Consider the following 19,436-nt stretch of genomic DNA (forward strand, 5'->3'; position numbering starts at 1 on the left):
GAATTCATATATTAGGATTCTTGGATCTGGAACTACCACACTGGAGTCAAAGAAACATATTCTTCAAGCCTTCTGGAGGCGAGCAAAGGCAAACTGAAGTTGTGAAAATGTTTCATCGAGAAAAGTGGAATTCGCCAGGCGGTGGTGGTGCATGCCTGTGATTCCAGCACTCAGGGAGACAAAAGCAGGTGGATCTCTGAGTTTGATTCCAGCCTGGCCTACAGAGTGAGTTCCAGGAGGGCCAAGGCTACACAGAGAAACATTGTCTTGAAAACAAACAAAAAGAGTGGAAGTCAGAATGGTCAAGGGAGCATAGATCAAGCACAGACCAAGAAAAACCTGTAATACTTTGTCACATTATTCCTGGCTTTTGTCATTTTTCCCATTCCTGTCATTGTTGCTTCCTAATCAGCCATGAGATCTAGAGTAGGTGGAAACTGTGACTTGCTTCTAACTGAGGAACAAGGCAGAAGCGCTGGGAGACTCATGATGACATTATACAAGACAGTAAAGCCCATCCTGCTGATTCTCGTGTTGGCTCTGAGAAAGCAATGGTTGTGCTGGGACAGCCCACGTGGCAAGGCATAGAGCATGGCCTCCACCACCTTAAGAGATGGTGAAGGAAGCTGCTGAAAAGGGAGGGAGGGAGCCCACTTGGTGGCACCTCAGCTGAGACTGCAGCTGACAAGCCTAAGCCCAATTCACTGGCCCGTAAACATTTAAGATCATAAGTGTGCTGTTACAAGTTGCTACTTTCAGCATGCAATAATGGACAATGACTACAGATTTCAAGATTTTTTAAATTTTAAAACATTATAAAAGAAATACAAATAACAAATGAAATGTCTAGAAGAGGCAAAGTCATTCCTTTACTGCCATGTCTTCCTACTATAATCACAACTGGTATCTCGATTGTCTACTTGTATAGCTTGACGTGTCATCCATGACCACGTTCCAATGCTCTTGTGTCAATTTCTTCACTGTAGCAGTTCCTCTGTACCATTCAAGGATACCTGTCTACTGACTACAGATGGGAGGTGGCAGAGGCACATACAGTTTCCCCACTCTGAAAACCTGCATGTAAATACACTGTCTCTGATTAGAAAGTTCTAAGCTAAATACTCTATATTTGCAACCAATATACATTTCCAACTGAGAAGGCTTTATTCTTAAAAAAAGCTTGTAAGTTGGGACTTGCTGAGTCAACCCTGACTACCTCTGAGATAAAAGACGAAGCAGGCAGATGGACCTCAAATCCAATCTTTCAGGAATAGAATCAGCACCAGGAAGGGCAGCTGTTATCTCCTAAGAGAAATATTCTGCAACACAAAGGAAGAACATCAGAATGCACTTAACAGAGAACATTTGTAAGAATAAAATTAGAAAGGCATTTAATGTAACTATCCCAATTAGGCTGTAGAAAGCATAGGTCAGACATGTATTAAAATGTTACTCACAGAATACCAACTAAACTACTTAGTATTTTCCTTTTCTGGTTTTTTGAGACAGGGTTTCTCTGTGTAGCCTTGGTTGTCCTGGACTCCCTTTATAGACCAGGCTAGCCTTGAACTCACAGAGATCCCCCTGCCTCTGCCTCCCCAAGTGCTGGGATTAAAGGCGTGTACCACCATGCCCGGCTAAATTAGTATTCTCTAAGTGTTTTGATTGAAAGACTCTTGGCCTTTGCATTTCACTTCAGGTACGCACTTAGAGGCATGATAATTTCACAAGATGCTCTGAAAAAATATGAAATTCTCCATAGAACAGGAGATTCAAATGATTTCTTCAAAAACAGCTGGGAATATGCATAAGAAAGAACTAGTTTTCTAGTTTTCTTGGCACAAACCAAAGCTAGTTTTGAGTCTTTTTTGCCTTGAGTTTCTCACATGGCAAAGAAAGTGGAAGCCAACTGACTGATCCACACTTACGGTCAGGCCATACCTTTGTCTCCCATCACTGTTTCCTGTCAGTTACTTCAAAACTGACCTGAGGGTCTGGCAGCATAAATCCATCAGTAAGTTTATAGTAGACAATTGTAGAATCTGACTCCACTATGGCCAAAGTAAAAAACATCGGCAGTTCCGGGTCACCTTGCAACTTCCTAGACGCCTTCAAGAGTTCCCTTATCCTGAAAATAATGACAAAGGATGTTTGAGACTCAGAGTCACATAATTAATAAGATTAAACAGTATAGATTCTTAAGGAAAGAGTAGGGTATTGCATTTATAATGCTAAAGCAACTGTCTACAGGCTTAAATGTCAACACCTAAAGCTGTCTTCTCTCACAGAGCGCCCTAGGAGAGGCCCATTCACTGTCCTTCTCCCTCTCTGAGTTAATCATATGAAAACCCACAAAATACAACACTAAGAGTGTTTTGTCCGCCTAATTGGCTAAGGACCATCGATGCAAAATTTTCAGTTTCCAAGCTTGGTAACTCAGTGGAACAAAGTGACACCCAGGTCTATTATTTCAACTAGATTGTAGAGCTGTTGGGGTGGAACACACTGTACTCCCAGCCTGGGAGGCAGAGGCAGGAATGCAACAAAAGGTTCACACAGAGTTATAGGCCAGCCAAGGCTTGCACAGTGAGACCCTGTCTCAAAATACCTGAAAAATAATGAAGAGACTGTAATAAGCATGCTCCCTTGTTTTTACATAGGGCTTTCAATTACTACCTTTACATACATCACTCCCCACTGGACACCCATTGGCCTAACTATTCTACTGTTGTGAGGTTTGTTTTTTGTTTTTTTCCCCTCAAGTTAATAGGGGGAAGCACATTACAGTGTTTTATATTAACACTGAGATTTCTGATATTCATTTTTTCACATTATCATCTGGTATCATTTTCTTGCCCAAAATTTAATTACATTCTCCCTTTATACTTTTTGTTTAAACTGTCAAACATACTATTTTAAAAAATTATTTGTGTGAGTATTCTGCTTGCACATATGCTTATTCACCGTGTGTGTGAGGTGCCCACAGAGTCCAGAAGGGGATGCTGGATTCTCTGGAACTACAGTAACTGGCCAGCTGCCAAATGGGTGCTAGGGACAAAATCAGAGACTTCTGCAAAAGTAGCATTGCTCTTAACAACTGAGCCATCTTTCTAGCCCCTTATATTGCTTCTTTCCCAGGATGCAACACATATAACACCTAGTAAATGTGCATAAAGCCTGAAATGGACCACCAGAAAGTAATTTTCCTTAAGTATCCCTAACTGGTAGACTGTGATGAGAACAGGACAGAGACAAGAATGAACAAACAAACAAAAAACACACTTAAAAAACTTAAAGACAGCTTTATATAATTTCTTTTTAAATATGTTATTGTTGTTTAAATTAAAAGTAGGTGCACACACATGCCTGTGTGTATATATGTGTATATGTTGTATGTGTGCATGTGTGTGCATGCACACACACGTGATATGTGTTTCTCCTAAAGTAAAGAGGTGAACTGTATGGGAATTTTATATTTCACATTAGACATGAGGACAGAAATTTCCACTTCAGGCACTGCTGTTCTTTCATTCTCAACTGATATTTGTTTTCAGAATCCTAAACAGCAGAACATTTTGAGGCTTACCCAAAACACCTAAGGTTAGAGAATTAGCTCAGAGTTGTAAAGGAGGTTTTGTTTTCAGAGCTGAGGGAAATTACTGCCCCAATTCAATGGAAGTTCCCATCTCTGAGCTCTTGTTTATCCCACTTGGTGGTGTGTGGGGGAAAATTACCACTGCATCTTCACAAGAACAGAAGAGAAAATGGTACCTTGTTACTAGTTGACTACATTTGGGCAATCTTACAAAGTTTCTTGTTCAAAACTGTTTCTTGTCTACTTTGAACACATGTTTAATATAAAGCCACCATCTTCCTAGTCAAGACTTTATTCTTTGTTTCCTTTATAGTATACTGTATAAGCCCATAAAAATACTTCAGCCAATGAGCCATGTACCTTAGTCTATTAAAAAAAACTATGGATAACAACAGAGGCTCTGAGGTTCCACTCTAAAAATCACACATGACTGTTAAGACACACTGAAGGATAACTTACTTAGTTTTCAAAAACTGTGAACCCTTACTTAGAAACCACAGAGCCCTACATGTGAACATGCCCTCTAGATTAACAAGAAGGAAGTCTCTTCCACTAGTGAAATCTCAGGGAGAAAATCTCAACTAAAGAAAAGCCTATGCAATAATAATTATAGCTGCTGATCACATCAGTCTAATGTTGATAGTATACTTTTCTTTTTGATAATTCTTCACAGATGACTGCTGAATGCTGAAAAAGAAGTCTGTTTTCAATACCTTAATATAACCAACTCGACAATTAGTCTAAGTCAAAGACAAAATCAACACTATTTGGTTCATCTCCCTAGGCCAAGTTATTTAAGTCTTTTTTACAAATCCTGAATTTGACTTTTCTCTAATGATCCTAAACAGAGACTGTGGAGTCTTTAGAGATTTGCAGTAAGGAAAATAGTACTCTTAACTAAAAATGTCGAAATAAAGTGTACCATAAATTAAAAATCACATTAATTTTGATCCACAGAAGTGTCTCCTTTTATTTTCCTCGGTAGCCAAGTAGGAATATGCTGTGTCTACCTGTAAAAGGCACTGGTTTCTTCATCAGCCTCACTGTGCTAAAATGGAATGACATCCATTAATGAAGCTCTGGAACAGCTCAAAACCAGAGGCACCAAGAAAGGTGTGTTCTTCCATGGGCTCAGTCCTGAAGAAAGTTCCAGGGAGAACAAGCCACCTCCTTGGGAATCAAGCCAAAACTTCCCAGTTTAAAAACAAGGTAGCTGAAGTCTCAGGGGATCTGCTCAAGAATCAAGTGCCTGTGTGGCTACTCACCTCATTGGGAAGTCATTTCATTTTGCTTTAAAAGAGAGACAGGGGAAGAGTCATGTAAACTTACTTTTTGTCTTAGGGTAAGATAAAAATGTACCACTTGAATGAAGTTTCGTCAGCAAGAATCAGATCCCAACAGAGGCCGCATGAGGACATGTGTCCTGATCACACAGGAGGCCAAACAGTACAAGTCATTTTATCAGCTACTAGACTCCAGGCCGCAAGTAAGTGGCCACTAAGTAAACTTATAATGAAAGCCATGCTTTTGGAAAGGAGTATTTTTAAAGTGCACAGTCACAATTCAAGAATGAAATAGGTTATTTATGCACTAACTCTCAGCGGATGTGGTAGTGCATGTCTACAACCCCAGCACTCAGGAGACTACGGCAGAACGATCCTCATCCGGCCAGCATGAGCTACAGCGTGAATACCAAGGTAGCCTGGGCTACAGAGTAAGAGCCTGTCTTGAGAAAAAAATAAATCAAATAACTAATAATGATTAGAAGTGATGTAAAGAAATTCGGTTCACCCAACCTTTTATTTTGTAAAACACCACATGGAGACAGAGGGTGAAAGGGCAGGATGCATACGTGTGAAAAAGAATGCAGTAAAAGGTAAGGAGACAGGAAGGTATCAGCGGATTATCTTGTCAGACTGGTGACCTCTCTCGGATGGGCACTGCAGTTAAAGCAGAAAGACGGAAATGGTGAGATTCTGCAAATGAATTGAGTGTCCACGCCTATTCATTCTCTCTCTCTGATAAACTTCTAGAAAGATATATGGTTAACACACATCCTTACATTCTTCAGTGTATTTCCTCTCAAGTCTCTCCTCAGAACTTAGTCACCCAACAAATACTGAGTTCTGTGTGCCATGCACCAGGCTAGGCACTGGGGTAAAGCAATGAATAAAGTAAAGTCTCTGCTTCCATGGAATCCACTTTCTTGTGGTGAGAGGTAGATAGTAAGTAAACAAATAATACCAAACACAGGATACGTTGAGTATCAATTAACGTGCCAAGTTTAACAATGTCTCACCTCAGTAAGTGTAGAAGGTGAGATGACAGCTCAAGCCACAGTGAGGAAGCTGCGGTAGGGACCATAATATATATCTTTCCATATATATATGGAGTCTCTCTGCTTGTCACTCTTTGTCTCTCTGTCTTTTTCTCTCTCTCTCTCTCTCTCTCTCGTGTGTGTGTGTGTCTGAGCTTGAGCTTCAGAATGAACAACATTGCTATTTACTGACCTGGAGAAATCACAGAAGGAGCAAATGTAGGGCAAATCAGAAGTCCTTTTTTGAAACCTTTTAGATCATGGTAGATGAGTCAAGTAAAGGGTTTCATACATTTGTCTAAAGTTCATAGTACAGGTTGAAGTGGAAATACAGAGATATAAACTGTAGAGTCATCAGCATATTGATGATATTCAACCATGGACAGAGGGGGCTGTTGGGGAACATGAAGAGATGGACTCTAAGCCCCAGAGCCTTGTAATACTTTGAGGCCAGAAACCTGAAAAGGTTCAGCAGAGGTAAAGAAGAGAAAGAGAAGGGGCAACCACACATTCTCAAGCTCCAAGGACACTCTTGCACTAACTGCTGATTACACGCTCCAGGCCTGTCCATCTGAACTGGTACCCTTACAGCAAACAGAAATGCACCCCATTCTGGTGTTCTGACTCACTTTCTGTTTCAGGACCTACTGCTGTTTTCTAAAGACTTTGAGGTGGCAAAACTCCTGCTCTAGCTTTCTCTTACCTATGAATTCCTGACTATCAAATTCCTTTCTCCCTCCATCCTAAACAGGTGGCTTCTCCAGGAGAATTGCTTCCTAAGTAGATTACTTTTAATCATTCTTTGTTTCTCCTCTCTTCTCCTCCCCAACCCTCCACGCATTCTCATCTCCTGTGCACATCTCTCCCTTGCCCCACCCACATGTGCATATGAACTTGAACACAAACCAGAGATCTCTTCACCCGCTGTAGGTGGCCATGGCCTCTGCCATTACTACGTACCCAGTCACAACAAAACAGTCATGACTTTCAGGCTTTCTCAGGCTCAATGATTTGCCTACACTAGGCTTCTGCTAGGAGCCTCCATCTCCACCTCAATGTGCGTGCTTCTTCAAATGACTTGTCTTCCAGGGAATGGTCCTAGACTCCCCACTCCTTCCTATGCCATCAATAGAGATTTAGGTCTCCTCCCTCTATAGTCTTCTGCAGTACGCTAGACACATCTCTCAGTACATTAAATCACACTGAGTATAATCTGCCCCTCTCAGACTTGGACTCTGAGCATCTCATAAAAAAGGTCTAGGATACTGTGTACCCTTGACCCCAGGAAGCCAACATAAAGGAGAAAAATTGTGAGTAATCTGAAATTTACCTTCTTATCTCTCCCCAAACCAAAGCATCCTATTTTGCCTTTCAATAGTCCATACTTACATTCATATTAATTTATAACCACTGTATTTAATGGTTAAAAGTATAATTATATACATTTTAACACTGTTATCATTTTAACGTAAGAACAGTAAATAAAATTTAGATTTTCCCTATACAGCTCAGTGTTTTAAAATATCAGCTTTTCTTCTCCCTGAAAATCTATTAATGCAACTGGCATACAAATAAATAATGTATTCGCTTACACTGTGTGGGAAACTGCTGTGCCATCTTCCTGGGACAACACTAGTAGCTGATAAAGTACTTGTGTAAGTAATCATGTCTCTCAAGAAAAACTGCTACTGATGGTCTTCAAAACTATGCAGAGAAAAGAGTAACAAGGAAAAAAAGAACTACAATATCCTTAATTCAGCGTAGGAAGAAGGAGACACATCCCTCAGAGCACTGTGGCAAACAGGAGACGGTAGGCCTAGATTAGCTGCATTAGGAAGACCAAGACAAGCATCCTAACTGTGGCTCCAATATTCTTTCATCACACAAGAATCTTGCCAAATGAGTCTCATTACCCTAAGACAACAGGTCTTAGGCTTTCCACTTTCTAGAGGTAAACTGGAAGACAGACAGGAGTGTTGAAGCCGCTTCCTAATTTGCAGAGTGACAAGAAATCATGCCAAGAAAGAGGACATCTGAAATAATTTGCCCCCTCCCAGAGAATGCTTCTACCATTTGTGTAACTGGGAGGCACCACCCTCACTTCCACTGCCCTGTAACACTGAGAAAGTGTTACAGTTTTCCCAGGTCTGAAAGTCAGCTGAGCATAGCTATCAGTAAGAACAAATAACCACCATCTTTGCAACAAAGGAGACTTAATAGAATGTGAAAACAGCACTCCATAATTCTTTGTGAATTTTATAATCGTATGAGAAATCAATTTTACCCAGATTATTTTAGCCATATATAACTACAGAAAGGCTTAGCTATGTCAGGTATAAATCCCGTTTCACCCTCCATCTTACTGAAGGCACTTACATCAGTGGCTCTCACCCTTCCTAAGCATACTACCCTTTAAAACAGTTCCTCATGATGTGGTGACCCCAACCATTAAATTATTTTCATTGCTACTTCATAACTATAATATTGCCACTATTATAAACTGTAATGTAAATTATCTGGTATGCAGGATATCTGATATGTGACCCCTGTGAAAAAGTAGTTCGACCCCCAAGGGGTCACAATCCACAGGCTGAGAACCACTACACTAATCTGCCGTTGAAACTGAAAAAGGATATGAGCTCTATCAGGAAGAAACTAAAAACTGTTAGTCAAAAATTGAAAGCTCCCTTTCCCCCCTCTTCTTTTATTCAGAGCCTTGCTGTAAGGTACTCAAAACAGTCCCCCTTTACAATTACCTGTACCTAACGCTATTCCAAATGCCGGAAACACTACGGTCCTCTCTTCAGTGTGATTCTCAACAAACACCAACAGCAGACTAGCTTTTCTTTGGAGGAATGTGTGTTCTAACGGCTGTCAGTACATTTGATCATGGGAAAACACTTAGTTTTAATTTTCATCCAAAGAGACACTACCTAAGGATAAATTTTACCTCATTTTCAAAATCTGCATTGTAAAACATAGTATAGGCCTTGAACTTTTGCAATTCCCCTGTTGTCTCACCTTTTTTAGTGTGTGTGTGTGTGTGTGTGTGTGTGTGTTCTCTAGCTCCCTGTCTGTGTATCTGACTGTGTGCGTTTGTGCATGTGTGTGGTGCACAGGTGTACACATGAAGGGGCCAGAAGGGATGTGGAATGTCTTCTTCAATTATTTTCTCTTCCTTATTCCTTTAAAGTAGATTCCCTCACAGAACCTCACTGTGTTGGCTAGGCTGTCTGGCCAGCAAGCTCTCAAGATCTGCCTATCTCTGACCCCACCACTGGAATTACAGGCACATACATATCTGGCTTTTTATGTAGGTGCTGGGGATTTGAACTTAGGCTTGCATAGCAAGCACTCTTACCCACTGAGCTATATCCACAGTCTTCATCTTTAAATCCATCAGCACTGTGACCTCTGAAAATCTATGACTCTTACTTCATAGGATTGCTTTGTCTGGGGAAATGCACTCGCCTCCATAGGCATTTAGCGAAGTGTTATATGGACTCCTTAGATTCCTGAGATTCATTTCAGCAGAACAAAAGCTGAGGTGCCACCCATATGGACACACCATGCTAATTTGTAATTTCATAGACAATTATCTAGAAAATATTTTAAATGAAAGGAAAAAACAACAGCAAATAGACAACTCATACTACATCAGCATATCCCTACTAATTAGAAACATTTTGCCAATTTTATCCTCCCAATGGAGAACAGTAATTAGAATTAAACTAATATTTTCAGAAGGATACACACACACAACCTTCTGAGACTAAAAAATGTGACACACTATTTTAACTATACTTATATAAACCTGCAGCCATTTGAGTAGAACATTTGAGTAATATAATGGAATCTGCCTGTCTAGTGCCAGCAACTGTGAAAGCAAAGCCACCAGGTCCAAAACCTGTGAAAATAAGTAGGAAATGGATGCAAAAACAGTCTAGAGATTCTGAGGAATGTACCCAGATATAAAGTGACATTCAGACCTGGTATTAAGAGCTGCAGAATAGTTACTTTTTAAGAAATCAGCAAAAATACAGCACAAAGTAAAGACTGAGCTGTGGAAATACATCTGCCGGTTTGACACTAAACATTCAAACAGCAAGACAGCTACTGAAACGGTCTAACTGATCCAGTAGGATTGTTTGTCTACACTAGGGGAACATTCTGTAACCCGCACTGTAGTCAACATGAGCTACAATTAGTGAGAGTGCTGCCCAGTTTTACAGATTCCTACACTCTGAAGTACACCAGAGTTATCACTGTAGGTGCATATGAAACTGCGCTCCAACAGACCACTCACTCCTTTGGCTCTATGGTTTAGTATACTTCCCACTTCCCTACTAATAAAATGTTATCTGTGGTGGTGTCAGACACAGCATTAAGCGCAGTCTTAAGAAGCTACCAGTGCAGCTTTAGAGCAGCTTGAAACACGTGCGCTCCACCGCATGTGACATGTCATTTGTTTCTGACAATAAGGGCCAGGCAGGATATTCTTAAAACAACATGGGTGTTCTTGTTGACATGTCAGTGTCATTCACTCACATTCCAACACTTCTTGAGTGGGAGACCAAGGGGAAAGCAGCTCTGATAGGTCAGTTACTGTAAGGAAGAACAGTGGCTGCTTCTGTGAGAAGGAAAGAGCTATTCCACACACTGGGAAGGGTCTGTGGAGGCCTGAAAAGGCCTTGCTCATGGTTATATGAGTTGAAATGGGTATTTTATGATAACTCCTATCTGTAAATGTGAGGTCTTCTGTATTGATTTTATTTTACAATAAAAGACCTTTTAAAATTCAATAAAGGAAAAGCTTAGGCACTCAAGTGCTTGTGCACAAGCATGAGGGCCTAAGTCTGATCCTGGAAATCCCCACTAAAAAAAACAAAACAACAGGAACACGCATGAGGGCACGTGCCTGCAATCCCAGCACTGGGCAGGCAGAAACACCAGGAGGGCTCTAGAGCTCACTGGCCCACCAGCCCAGCCTTCCCGCTGGGTGGCAGGCCAGTAAGAGCCACAATAACCATTTATTATAACCTAAATTAGCCTTTGCCAGGTACACACGGCATATCTCTGCTCCTATATTGCCAGCCAAAGTGTAAACTGACAGCAAGTCTCCTCAGAGACACCTTAGCAGTAACAGTTAAGAGGTGGGTACCAATGCTGTACATCCCAATCCTCTGCCTCTAGGCTTCGGCCTCAGGAAAACTCGCAAACCTGAGTACAAGGGCTGCCTGTAAGGCTGTTCATTAGAGACGTATCGGCAACTGCAGGAAAGCGGAAACAGTGAAGGCCTTCACGACTAGAAGACCCTTCCGCCTTGTTTCTCCTGAGTCCTGGCCATTCACTTGGCTCTTCCCTCTCTTAGGCAATCTTACCAAGCACCTACTCTGACTGGACACGTTAGGCCGACAGTGCTAGTGCTGCTCAGTGACTTGCAGTTCCCCTACCACAGCGGTTCTCAGCCTTCCTAGTGCTGCAACCCTTAAATACACTTCCTCATGTTGTCGTGACCCCCAACCATAAAATTATTTTGTTGCTCTTCGTAACTGTCACTTTGCTAGTATCGTGAATCATAATGTAAACATCTAATATCCAGGACATCTGATATGCGACTCCTATGTGGGTCGTGACGCACAGGCTGAGAAAGGCTGCTTGACCTGAATACGGTGTCATAGACTTTTCCTGTCCTCAGATTAAACGCTGTCTGTACTCCATTAACACTCCACTACCTAGTAATAAAGGGTACAGACACAGTCTCCAAAACACATTCAGCGAAGTATTTGAACACGGGAAAATTTTCTTCTTCCTCAATCCTACCCAATAATAACCAAACCAGGAAAAAAGAAAAAAAATTTTGGTACTAGAATATTACTTTTGGTACTAGAATATTACTTTCATGACGATATATTAATTTGGCACCTCTGCCATATACTAAAATAAATACACGGTGAGTGAAACAGAAACAAAAGATATAATATACAATATACAAAGAACCAACGACATTGAGCTCATTCTTTAAAAAAGTAAAACAGACAAACAATTAATCAAATTAGCCAAAGATGGGGAAGGCCTGAATTAGTAAATCTGGAGATGAAAGAATGATATTATGATAGATACTAATAAAATTCAGAGGTTCGGTAAGGGCCTGTTTGAAAACCTAAATTCCAATAGATTAGAAAATCTAGAAGAAACTGATAGAAATATTGTCTACCAAATTTAACAAACCTAATAGAAAAAAGGAATAATCTTCCAACTAAAACAAAACAAAACAAAACAAAACCACAACATGGTTTCACTGCATGTGTGGAATCTGGGAATTATAAGAGGTGCTACACAAGGAAATGATGGAACTAACTGTTGTAAATGAAGGCGAAAGGTGGTTATTCATATGAAAATGGAAGCCCTTTTCCTCTTGTATCATTTTTTTAAACACTGAATTTCTTAGTAACCTTTTAAAAATTAAAAACAGACCTTTACTTAGAATTTCAAGCAGGAAATATATCTTAAGCCAGAAACAGAGATGATGATTATAGAAGACAGGATGGCACACATGATTATATTCAAATTAAGACATTACTCATTAAAACAGCTTAAAAGCAGTAAGGGGTAGGCTTAAAAACTGGAAAATACAGTCAATGGAAGATTATTGACAAAAACATGCAAAGAACTTATAAAAGTGAAAACAAACAAACCCACAAACAGTCTAACAGACAATGGATTTGCTAAACGAAGATAAAAATACTCACTTGCTATGGCTGAGGGAAGCAGAAATGGGTATGGGCACCACCATCTGTAGCCCTTCCCCTTCTATCTCAGTGCCAAGGAGGCAGATGAGCTGTAGTTCTGGTAACCCTACACAGTTTACTTCATGCCAACTTTTACCTAAAAGAGCATCAGAATGGGCAAATGCATTCAACAAAAGCAAAAGATAAGCATTCTAAACTTCTATTACTCAGCTGAGCCAACGCCACTAATAATATAACCTCCTCTCTCTGCTTTTCTAATGTTTTCCACGACCCAGTAATTCCCAATGTAAATGAATACAGAAATGTAAAATTAACTGGCAAAATAGTAATTGAAAACTGTTTTCTTATTATATATGACAATGCTATATATAACACAGCCAATTCTGCAACCTCCCCACAACCCTGTAACAAAACAATATAAATAAGCAACTTACTCTCCATGAGGTCCAGGTAAACCAAGAACGCTATATAAACTTGGGTGGCATCTCCTATATCGAGTTCCATCATTTCTAAGTACTGAAAATCAAAACATAATTGTTAAAGAGAAAATGAAATAGCTCACTATTTTCTTTTATTGAACAAATAGCCATTAAATGTACACATATATATTATACATATATGTACATAAACTATCTTCCAGGGTTAATAGAAGTTAAAAGAATGTAAGGTTTTATCTCTGTCCCTAAAACAAAAAAAACCTACAATTGTTAAACATATCCATACAACCTCTCTTTCTGCATCTAAGACACCACCCTTATGAATCACAAAATCTAAGAATGTTTAAGTCCCTTATATAAATGCAAGAATATCTGCATATAATCTGTGCAATCTTACCATATACTTTAGACCATCTATAGGTTACTTATAGAATACAATCCAAGTGCTACATAATGTTTAGGAATAATGACAATAAAGGTCTGTACGTGTACAATGTAGAGGAAAATTTTTTTCAAATGTTTTCAATTCAAAATTAATTAGCAAATCCTCCATATATGGAGGACTAGCTATACTTAAAGCTGTTAGGCAAATGACAGTTATAAAAAGTCTATGTTATAAAACAGTGACAGGATAGGTCAGAGGGATAGACTGGTGAATGTTCCTGGAAGCACAGTAAGCCTTACGGGACTTTAGGGTATGGAGAAGAGTAACAGGAGAGTGAGATCATGGAAAGCAAGAATAAGCAACATATTTAAGAGTCTAGAAAGAAACAGGAGCAGAGGAAATTTAGATTTTCATTGGATTGTTATGGGATACCTCAATTGCTCTGGCATCTAATTTGCATATAGAAAAAAACTGCTAAATTCTTAACCCCTCCCATTCTTGAGTGGGAGTTATTTAACAGTGTTTCAAAGAAGCGAACTACTTCTTCCAGGGCCGCTGGCTGTTATAGGAAAAACTCAGAAATCTACTACTGCCAGGAAAGCCCTGGGTGTCCAGACAGTGAGGCAGGTATATAGACAAAGTCGATGCACAGGATGAGATATGTGCAGGGCCTTGGGGCAGACCTGATGTCAACATCTTCCACTGGCTTCATGGTGAATGTGGTTTCAAAAGAAAGGCTCTGTGTGCCCCAAAGCCCAAAAAGTGTTTGACAACAGTACTGAGACATAATTTTGGGTCAGACATAATTTTGGTGATAGATCTACACAGCCATTAACTTCTACGAGAAAAAAAAAACCCTGCAAGTCAGAAAATCGTCTAAAGGCAACATACACCCAGATGGAGTTTTAAAAGGTTACTAATACTTATATTATACTTTTTATGTCAAATACCTTATAAAAATTTCCCTATGAGGTTAAGTACTACTATTCCCTATTTTTAAACAAAGAGACTGCTGATATACTGAGATGAGTCGAAAAATTTGAAGCACAATGACACAATGAGATCAAGTATAAGCAAATCAAAGTTGGTAAGCAAGAGCAACAAGTTTCAAACTCAGGAAGTCTGAACTGGAGTCCATGTCCATGTCTTCTCTGTCTCTCTGTTCCCCCAAGTCCCACCCCCGCCATTATAAAAACTAGTAACATTTCCGAGCTATTGTTTATGGAGAAGATGGGCAAGAGTAAGAAAACATCAAGCTTCAAAAAGTGAGGAAAAAGTTCGTCTTTTCAGATTTGTAATTGCAAATATTCCCTTTAGTTTGTTTTTAGACGCTTATCCAAGTTAATAACTATCAAAAAAGGGAAATCTGCCATTTTATTAATGTACCCTCAAGATCCCTATAGAGCCTTCATTATCAGCAGACTGCTTGTGGCTTTATGGGTGGATACAAGGCACCACTTTCCGAAGGAGAGGCAGGCAAAAGGCTATCCTTATCTTCCGTGGGGCCAGGACAGGAAATACAATGTCAATAGCTCTCTGCCCTGCGCAAGTACCCAAGCTTTCTATGAAATCTAAAAAACTCTGCTTCCACACAGAATCAAGATGCACACACTTTGGGCCTAAGGCGTGTGACTATGTCTAAACACATTATTTACAGACTCCTAGATCTCAGCCGTAGCCTGCCGGCTGTTTCTGATCAGTTAACCATGGTCTCGGTTCATCTCCGACAGGACTATCTAGTTAAGAAAACAGCTACTAAGTGCAGTGCTTATCAGCGGCCTCTGGATTTGTTGTGGCTTTGGCAGAGTGATAGGACTGGTGTTAGTCCGTTCTATAACTCAAATAAACAAATAAAATTGATACTGTGTGAACACAGGCGGCCGCGCACTCGGGTTCCTCCAACTACCGCGAGGCTGAGACGCGGACCAGAGAAGGAGCTCGGTGACCTGTCTGCGCCCTGCTGGCCTCGCGCCTCCTGACCTTAGGGTGTGTGCCTATCCAGGCGTCCTCGGGAGCCCACGTGTGGGTGCCGCCGTCGCCACCGCGAACGGGACCCTGGCTAGGGCCGCTACAGCCCGGGGTGGGCTCGGACCCGCTGCACTCCTCCATGCCACCCGCGCAGAGAACCGTGGTGCGCCGCGAAGCCCGCCCGGCCAGAAGCCGAGTCCAGCGCGCGGGAGTTCCGCTTCCTGCCGCGCACACTAGGCGGAGAGTTGGTCTGGCCACTCCCACTGACGGGGTCTGGGAGGGGGGCACGGTGGGGAGCCGACACCTGCGCGGATGAGTTCCGGTCACCACCCCTTTCCACCGAATCTGGGCAGGTTGTGAAGTAGAGGAAGCGCACTAATAAAGTTTAAAGTTCTTTAGCCCATCGTTAAGTCAGTGTTCTCTCCTCAAAAAAGGAAGGATTCTTAGGTCCTCTTTGCCTTCAGATCCTGGTCTTTAACTCGTGGGTGCAGGAAAAGGACCTGCCCAATGCCCTACAGTCGAAGTTTAAACTAATAACTTAGTTTTAGAGCAAATTCACCTTTCAAGATTAGTAGAAACATGAGATGTTGAATGGGTATTGAGAACAAATATGAACATGTGACTTAAAAGCCAAAGATGGGAACCTTCAGACTGATGAGTAAGTCATAGCAAGCGGGTTTGGATTTACCCTGAGTTTAAAAGAGGTGGGGTGGAGAGGTAGTGGAGGTTTCTGGTATGTATTAACAGAATCACCCCGGGTAATGAGGACAGACTGAAGAGAAAGGGAGTAAAAGCAGCGAGGGGGTAAAACCACTAGATTAACCAAGACTAAAAAGGCTTCCAAAATTAAAAGCACCAGGCAAGATAGAACTTGTGACTCAGGACACAGTGGATTAAGAATCTTGTGTTGAAACAGACAAGACTTTAATGTGACCATTACAACCACCAGTAATGAAGTACAACAAAACATTTCCAATGGATGGAAATCTCAAGAGTCAAATCTCAGCAAAGGAAAAAATTTAAAAATTCAAATGGGTATCCTGTAACTCAAGATTGTAATTTCAGAAATAAAGATTTTTTTTTTCCCAGTAGGTGATTTTTTACAATCCCGTAATGGAATTATGGGAGAAGAGCAGGTGCAGTTGAAGGTAAAGCAATAGAAATCACTAGAGATGAGCAACAGAGTGACACCTTATCTTTACAAGTGTGGGGGGAAAGGGGTTCAAAGTGCCAGGCATGGTGGTAAATGCTATAACCCCAGTATATTCAGGAGACTGAAACAGAAGGACTGTGATTTTTGAAGCCAGGCCAGTCTACAGAGTGAGTTCTATTTCAACCTGGGCTATATATCAAAATCTGTCACAGTAAATGAACACATAGAGAATGAACAAAGCCTTAAAGATTTGCCACATGTTAATGGAATAAAGAGAATGGGGTGGAAAACACTGAAGAAATGATGACCAAAATTTTCAGTTTTAATGAAATAAATTTGCTAATAAAAATTACAAATATCGATAAAAGAGGTATGAGTTTGTGCTGTTTCAAACTGTTGAAAAATGAAAGAAAAAAAGAAAACCTTGACGGTATCAGAAAACTAACTACAAGGAAACTCCACCTTCAAAGGTCTATATGAAATCATTATCTTTATCTCCACAAAATAACTATTGAACCCCTAAAAGCAAATAGTACTAAAATTAGGAGAGTGCCTGAAGCACCAAACACTGACACTAATTCAAGTGATTAGAAATGAGTAAACCCTTCCCTTGGCTCCTAAAGATCAAAATCAGTCAAAGATTTAGTAGCTTTTGGTTGCTAATCTGAGAAGGGAGATCCTATAATTCAGGAAGGAGATCTAAGGAGATTAGTTCCTATGTAAACAAGAACATCTCCAAGGGAAGATTTTCTATCTTACAGTTAAAGGGTAAAGGGTGGGTAGAGGAGTGGAGGGAAGAAAGAAAGAGTAATGAAAGAACTAGAAACTCTTTTTAAATGCAGATTAAATTCTACTGTGTAGAAAAATAATGATATATGCACACACATGTAAAGTGATTCTGGCTTTTAATTTCACTGTCTATTTAAGACTTGAACAAAAATGGATTTTTTTTTTTTTTTTTTTTTGCTGCCACCTTAAGAAATGAAGACTTTAAAGTAGGTCTTGTTGGTTAGAAATGGCTAAAAATGAACATGAATGATTCAGGACTCTCAGAAAGCCTGTCATTTAAAGTGCAGAATCAGAAGGACTCTTGTGGCATGCATAGAGTGAAATCTGCCAGATATCAGGGTAGCATTTCAGCTCTGATAGGCTGTAGGAATTTTCCATTTGTAAATGCTTCAATAATTCATTAGATTGGAGTACTGAAGGGCTTAGAAGAAAAAAGCTAGGTAAGCAAGTAGCAATGAACCCAATTCCCTCCTGAATATTATGTGTACTCCCACCCTGTGCAGCCTGGCATTGGCAGCAGTGATTTCCCAGGTTGATATTTGAGCCAAACCATTTTATTCCTACAAAAAAAAATCAGTAATATCTATGCAGAGATATATTAATTCAGTTAGTCTCAGGAGAAAAAGCCAACACTAAATTGTGATGCAAAGTGCGTTGAAGAAAAACAAGGGCTTTTACACAGCAATGTATAACAACACCAAGTTTTAAAATATGAAGCATTTTAAGTCAGCTTTTTATTCATTAACCCTTTGATTATATCCATAGATGTGTATACGTGATTTACGTATTGCACACAAAACATATGATTTCTCATTGTCTTGTTTCAAGAATAGGTAGGATAGTAATTCTTCTAGTAAAATATTTGGAAAGCTATGATAGTTTTCTACCAATAGGCATGAGCATATATATGAGTGTGGGGAACATGGACTGTGCAGTCGGGGAAACCAGCATGCAGCTGGAGTGAGGTAGAGACATGTCCAAACCCCAACAATCTCAGTCTTGAGACCGGAAGGAGTAAGGGTCACTCCCTCCCTGTTCTGTGTCTATATGCCCCTGCACTCTTAGCCCTGGACCCCTACCCTTGTAATAGTAGTCCCATAACCTAGTAGGGACTGGAATTCCTCTCCATGCAAATGAAGCATTTCTGGCTCCTGGGCCCCAGCCAATGATGTGCACTCACCTGAAAACCCCTACCCACTTCCCCAAGGTTTGCAGAGGCCTTATGCTCCTCAATAAAGAAAGCTGTATCAGTGGGAGAGCTGTGTCATTTCAAAGGCTGTAACACTAGAAGAACTGTATCAGAGAAGGCTTTCCCCCTCTGGGCCTTCACCTCTGGACTGGGATCCTGCAGACCCCACCCAAACAGCTAAGCTTCATTCCTTCAAATCCAGTACCTGCACACATCCAGTGCCTGGATGCCCAGAAGGGAAGAAGTGGACCCCAGGCTCTGGACAGACATATGAGGGAATCTTCAATAAGAACAAAAATATCTAGAATAAACCAAATGCAAGTCTCTGATTGCTCTTATATATTTTAAAGTGTAATCTAAGCCTCCATTTACAAAACCAGGATATAATACATTTTAAGGGCCATTTATATTTAGAACAAAAACACAAGATTTTTTTTTTTTTTATGAATATTACTGATGTTCTTAGAGGTCATTAGATGAGGTCTAAGTACAGGCATAGCCTATGCACCTGGAATGGTTCAATACTGTAAAGAAGAAACTTTCTTTAAATTGATCTTTAGAGTCTATCAATTCCAATCAAAATCCCAATATAGAATTTTTTCTAATAGCTGATGAGCTTGTTCTGAAATGTAAACATAAAGTATCCAAAGTATCTAAGAATTTTGTATGATGAAAAAGTGGAGTGAGCTGCTTATGAAAGTCTGCAATGAACAGACTATGATGGCCTGGCAGGATATGCGTTATAGCACCAGCACTTGGGAAACTGAAGCAAGAAGAATCTGAGTTTAAAGCCAGAGGGAGAAATAGCACAAAGGAATGATAAATTGGAGGTTCTGTAGATAAAGAGATGC

General features: G+C 40.3%; 1 protein-coding gene across 2 annotated transcripts; it reads right to left on the reverse strand.

The window, feature by feature from the left end:
* Window positions 1–786: 786 nt before the first annotated feature.
* Window positions 787–15,668, reverse strand: Tsen15 (tRNA splicing endonuclease subunit 15). Of its 2 annotated transcripts, none has more exons than XM_021632854.2 (5): window positions 15,467–15,668; window positions 13,099–13,180; window positions 12,665–12,800; window positions 1,942–2,128; window positions 787–1,319 (listed from the first exon to the last, which is right to left on the reverse strand). In XM_021632854.2, exons 1-4 carry the CDS (start codon window positions 15,593–15,595, stop codon window positions 1,954–1,956), a joined length of 522 nt encoding a protein of 173 aa, XP_021488529.1. In that variant the 5' UTR covers window positions 15,596–15,668; the 3' UTR covers window positions 787–1,319; window positions 1,942–1,953. The 2 variants fall into 2 exon arrangements, with proteins under 2 accessions (XP_021488529.1, XP_021488530.1); XM_021632855.2 differs by having other exon boundaries at window positions 1,987–2,128; window positions 15,467–15,667.
* Window positions 15,669–19,436: the final 3,768 nt, after the last annotated feature.

The sequence above is a fragment of the Meriones unguiculatus genome, chromosome 11, assembly GCF_030254825.1.
Source record: "Meriones unguiculatus strain TT.TT164.6M chromosome 11, Bangor_MerUng_6.1, whole genome shotgun sequence".
NCBI lineage: Eukaryota > Metazoa > Chordata > Mammalia > Rodentia > Muridae > Meriones > Meriones unguiculatus.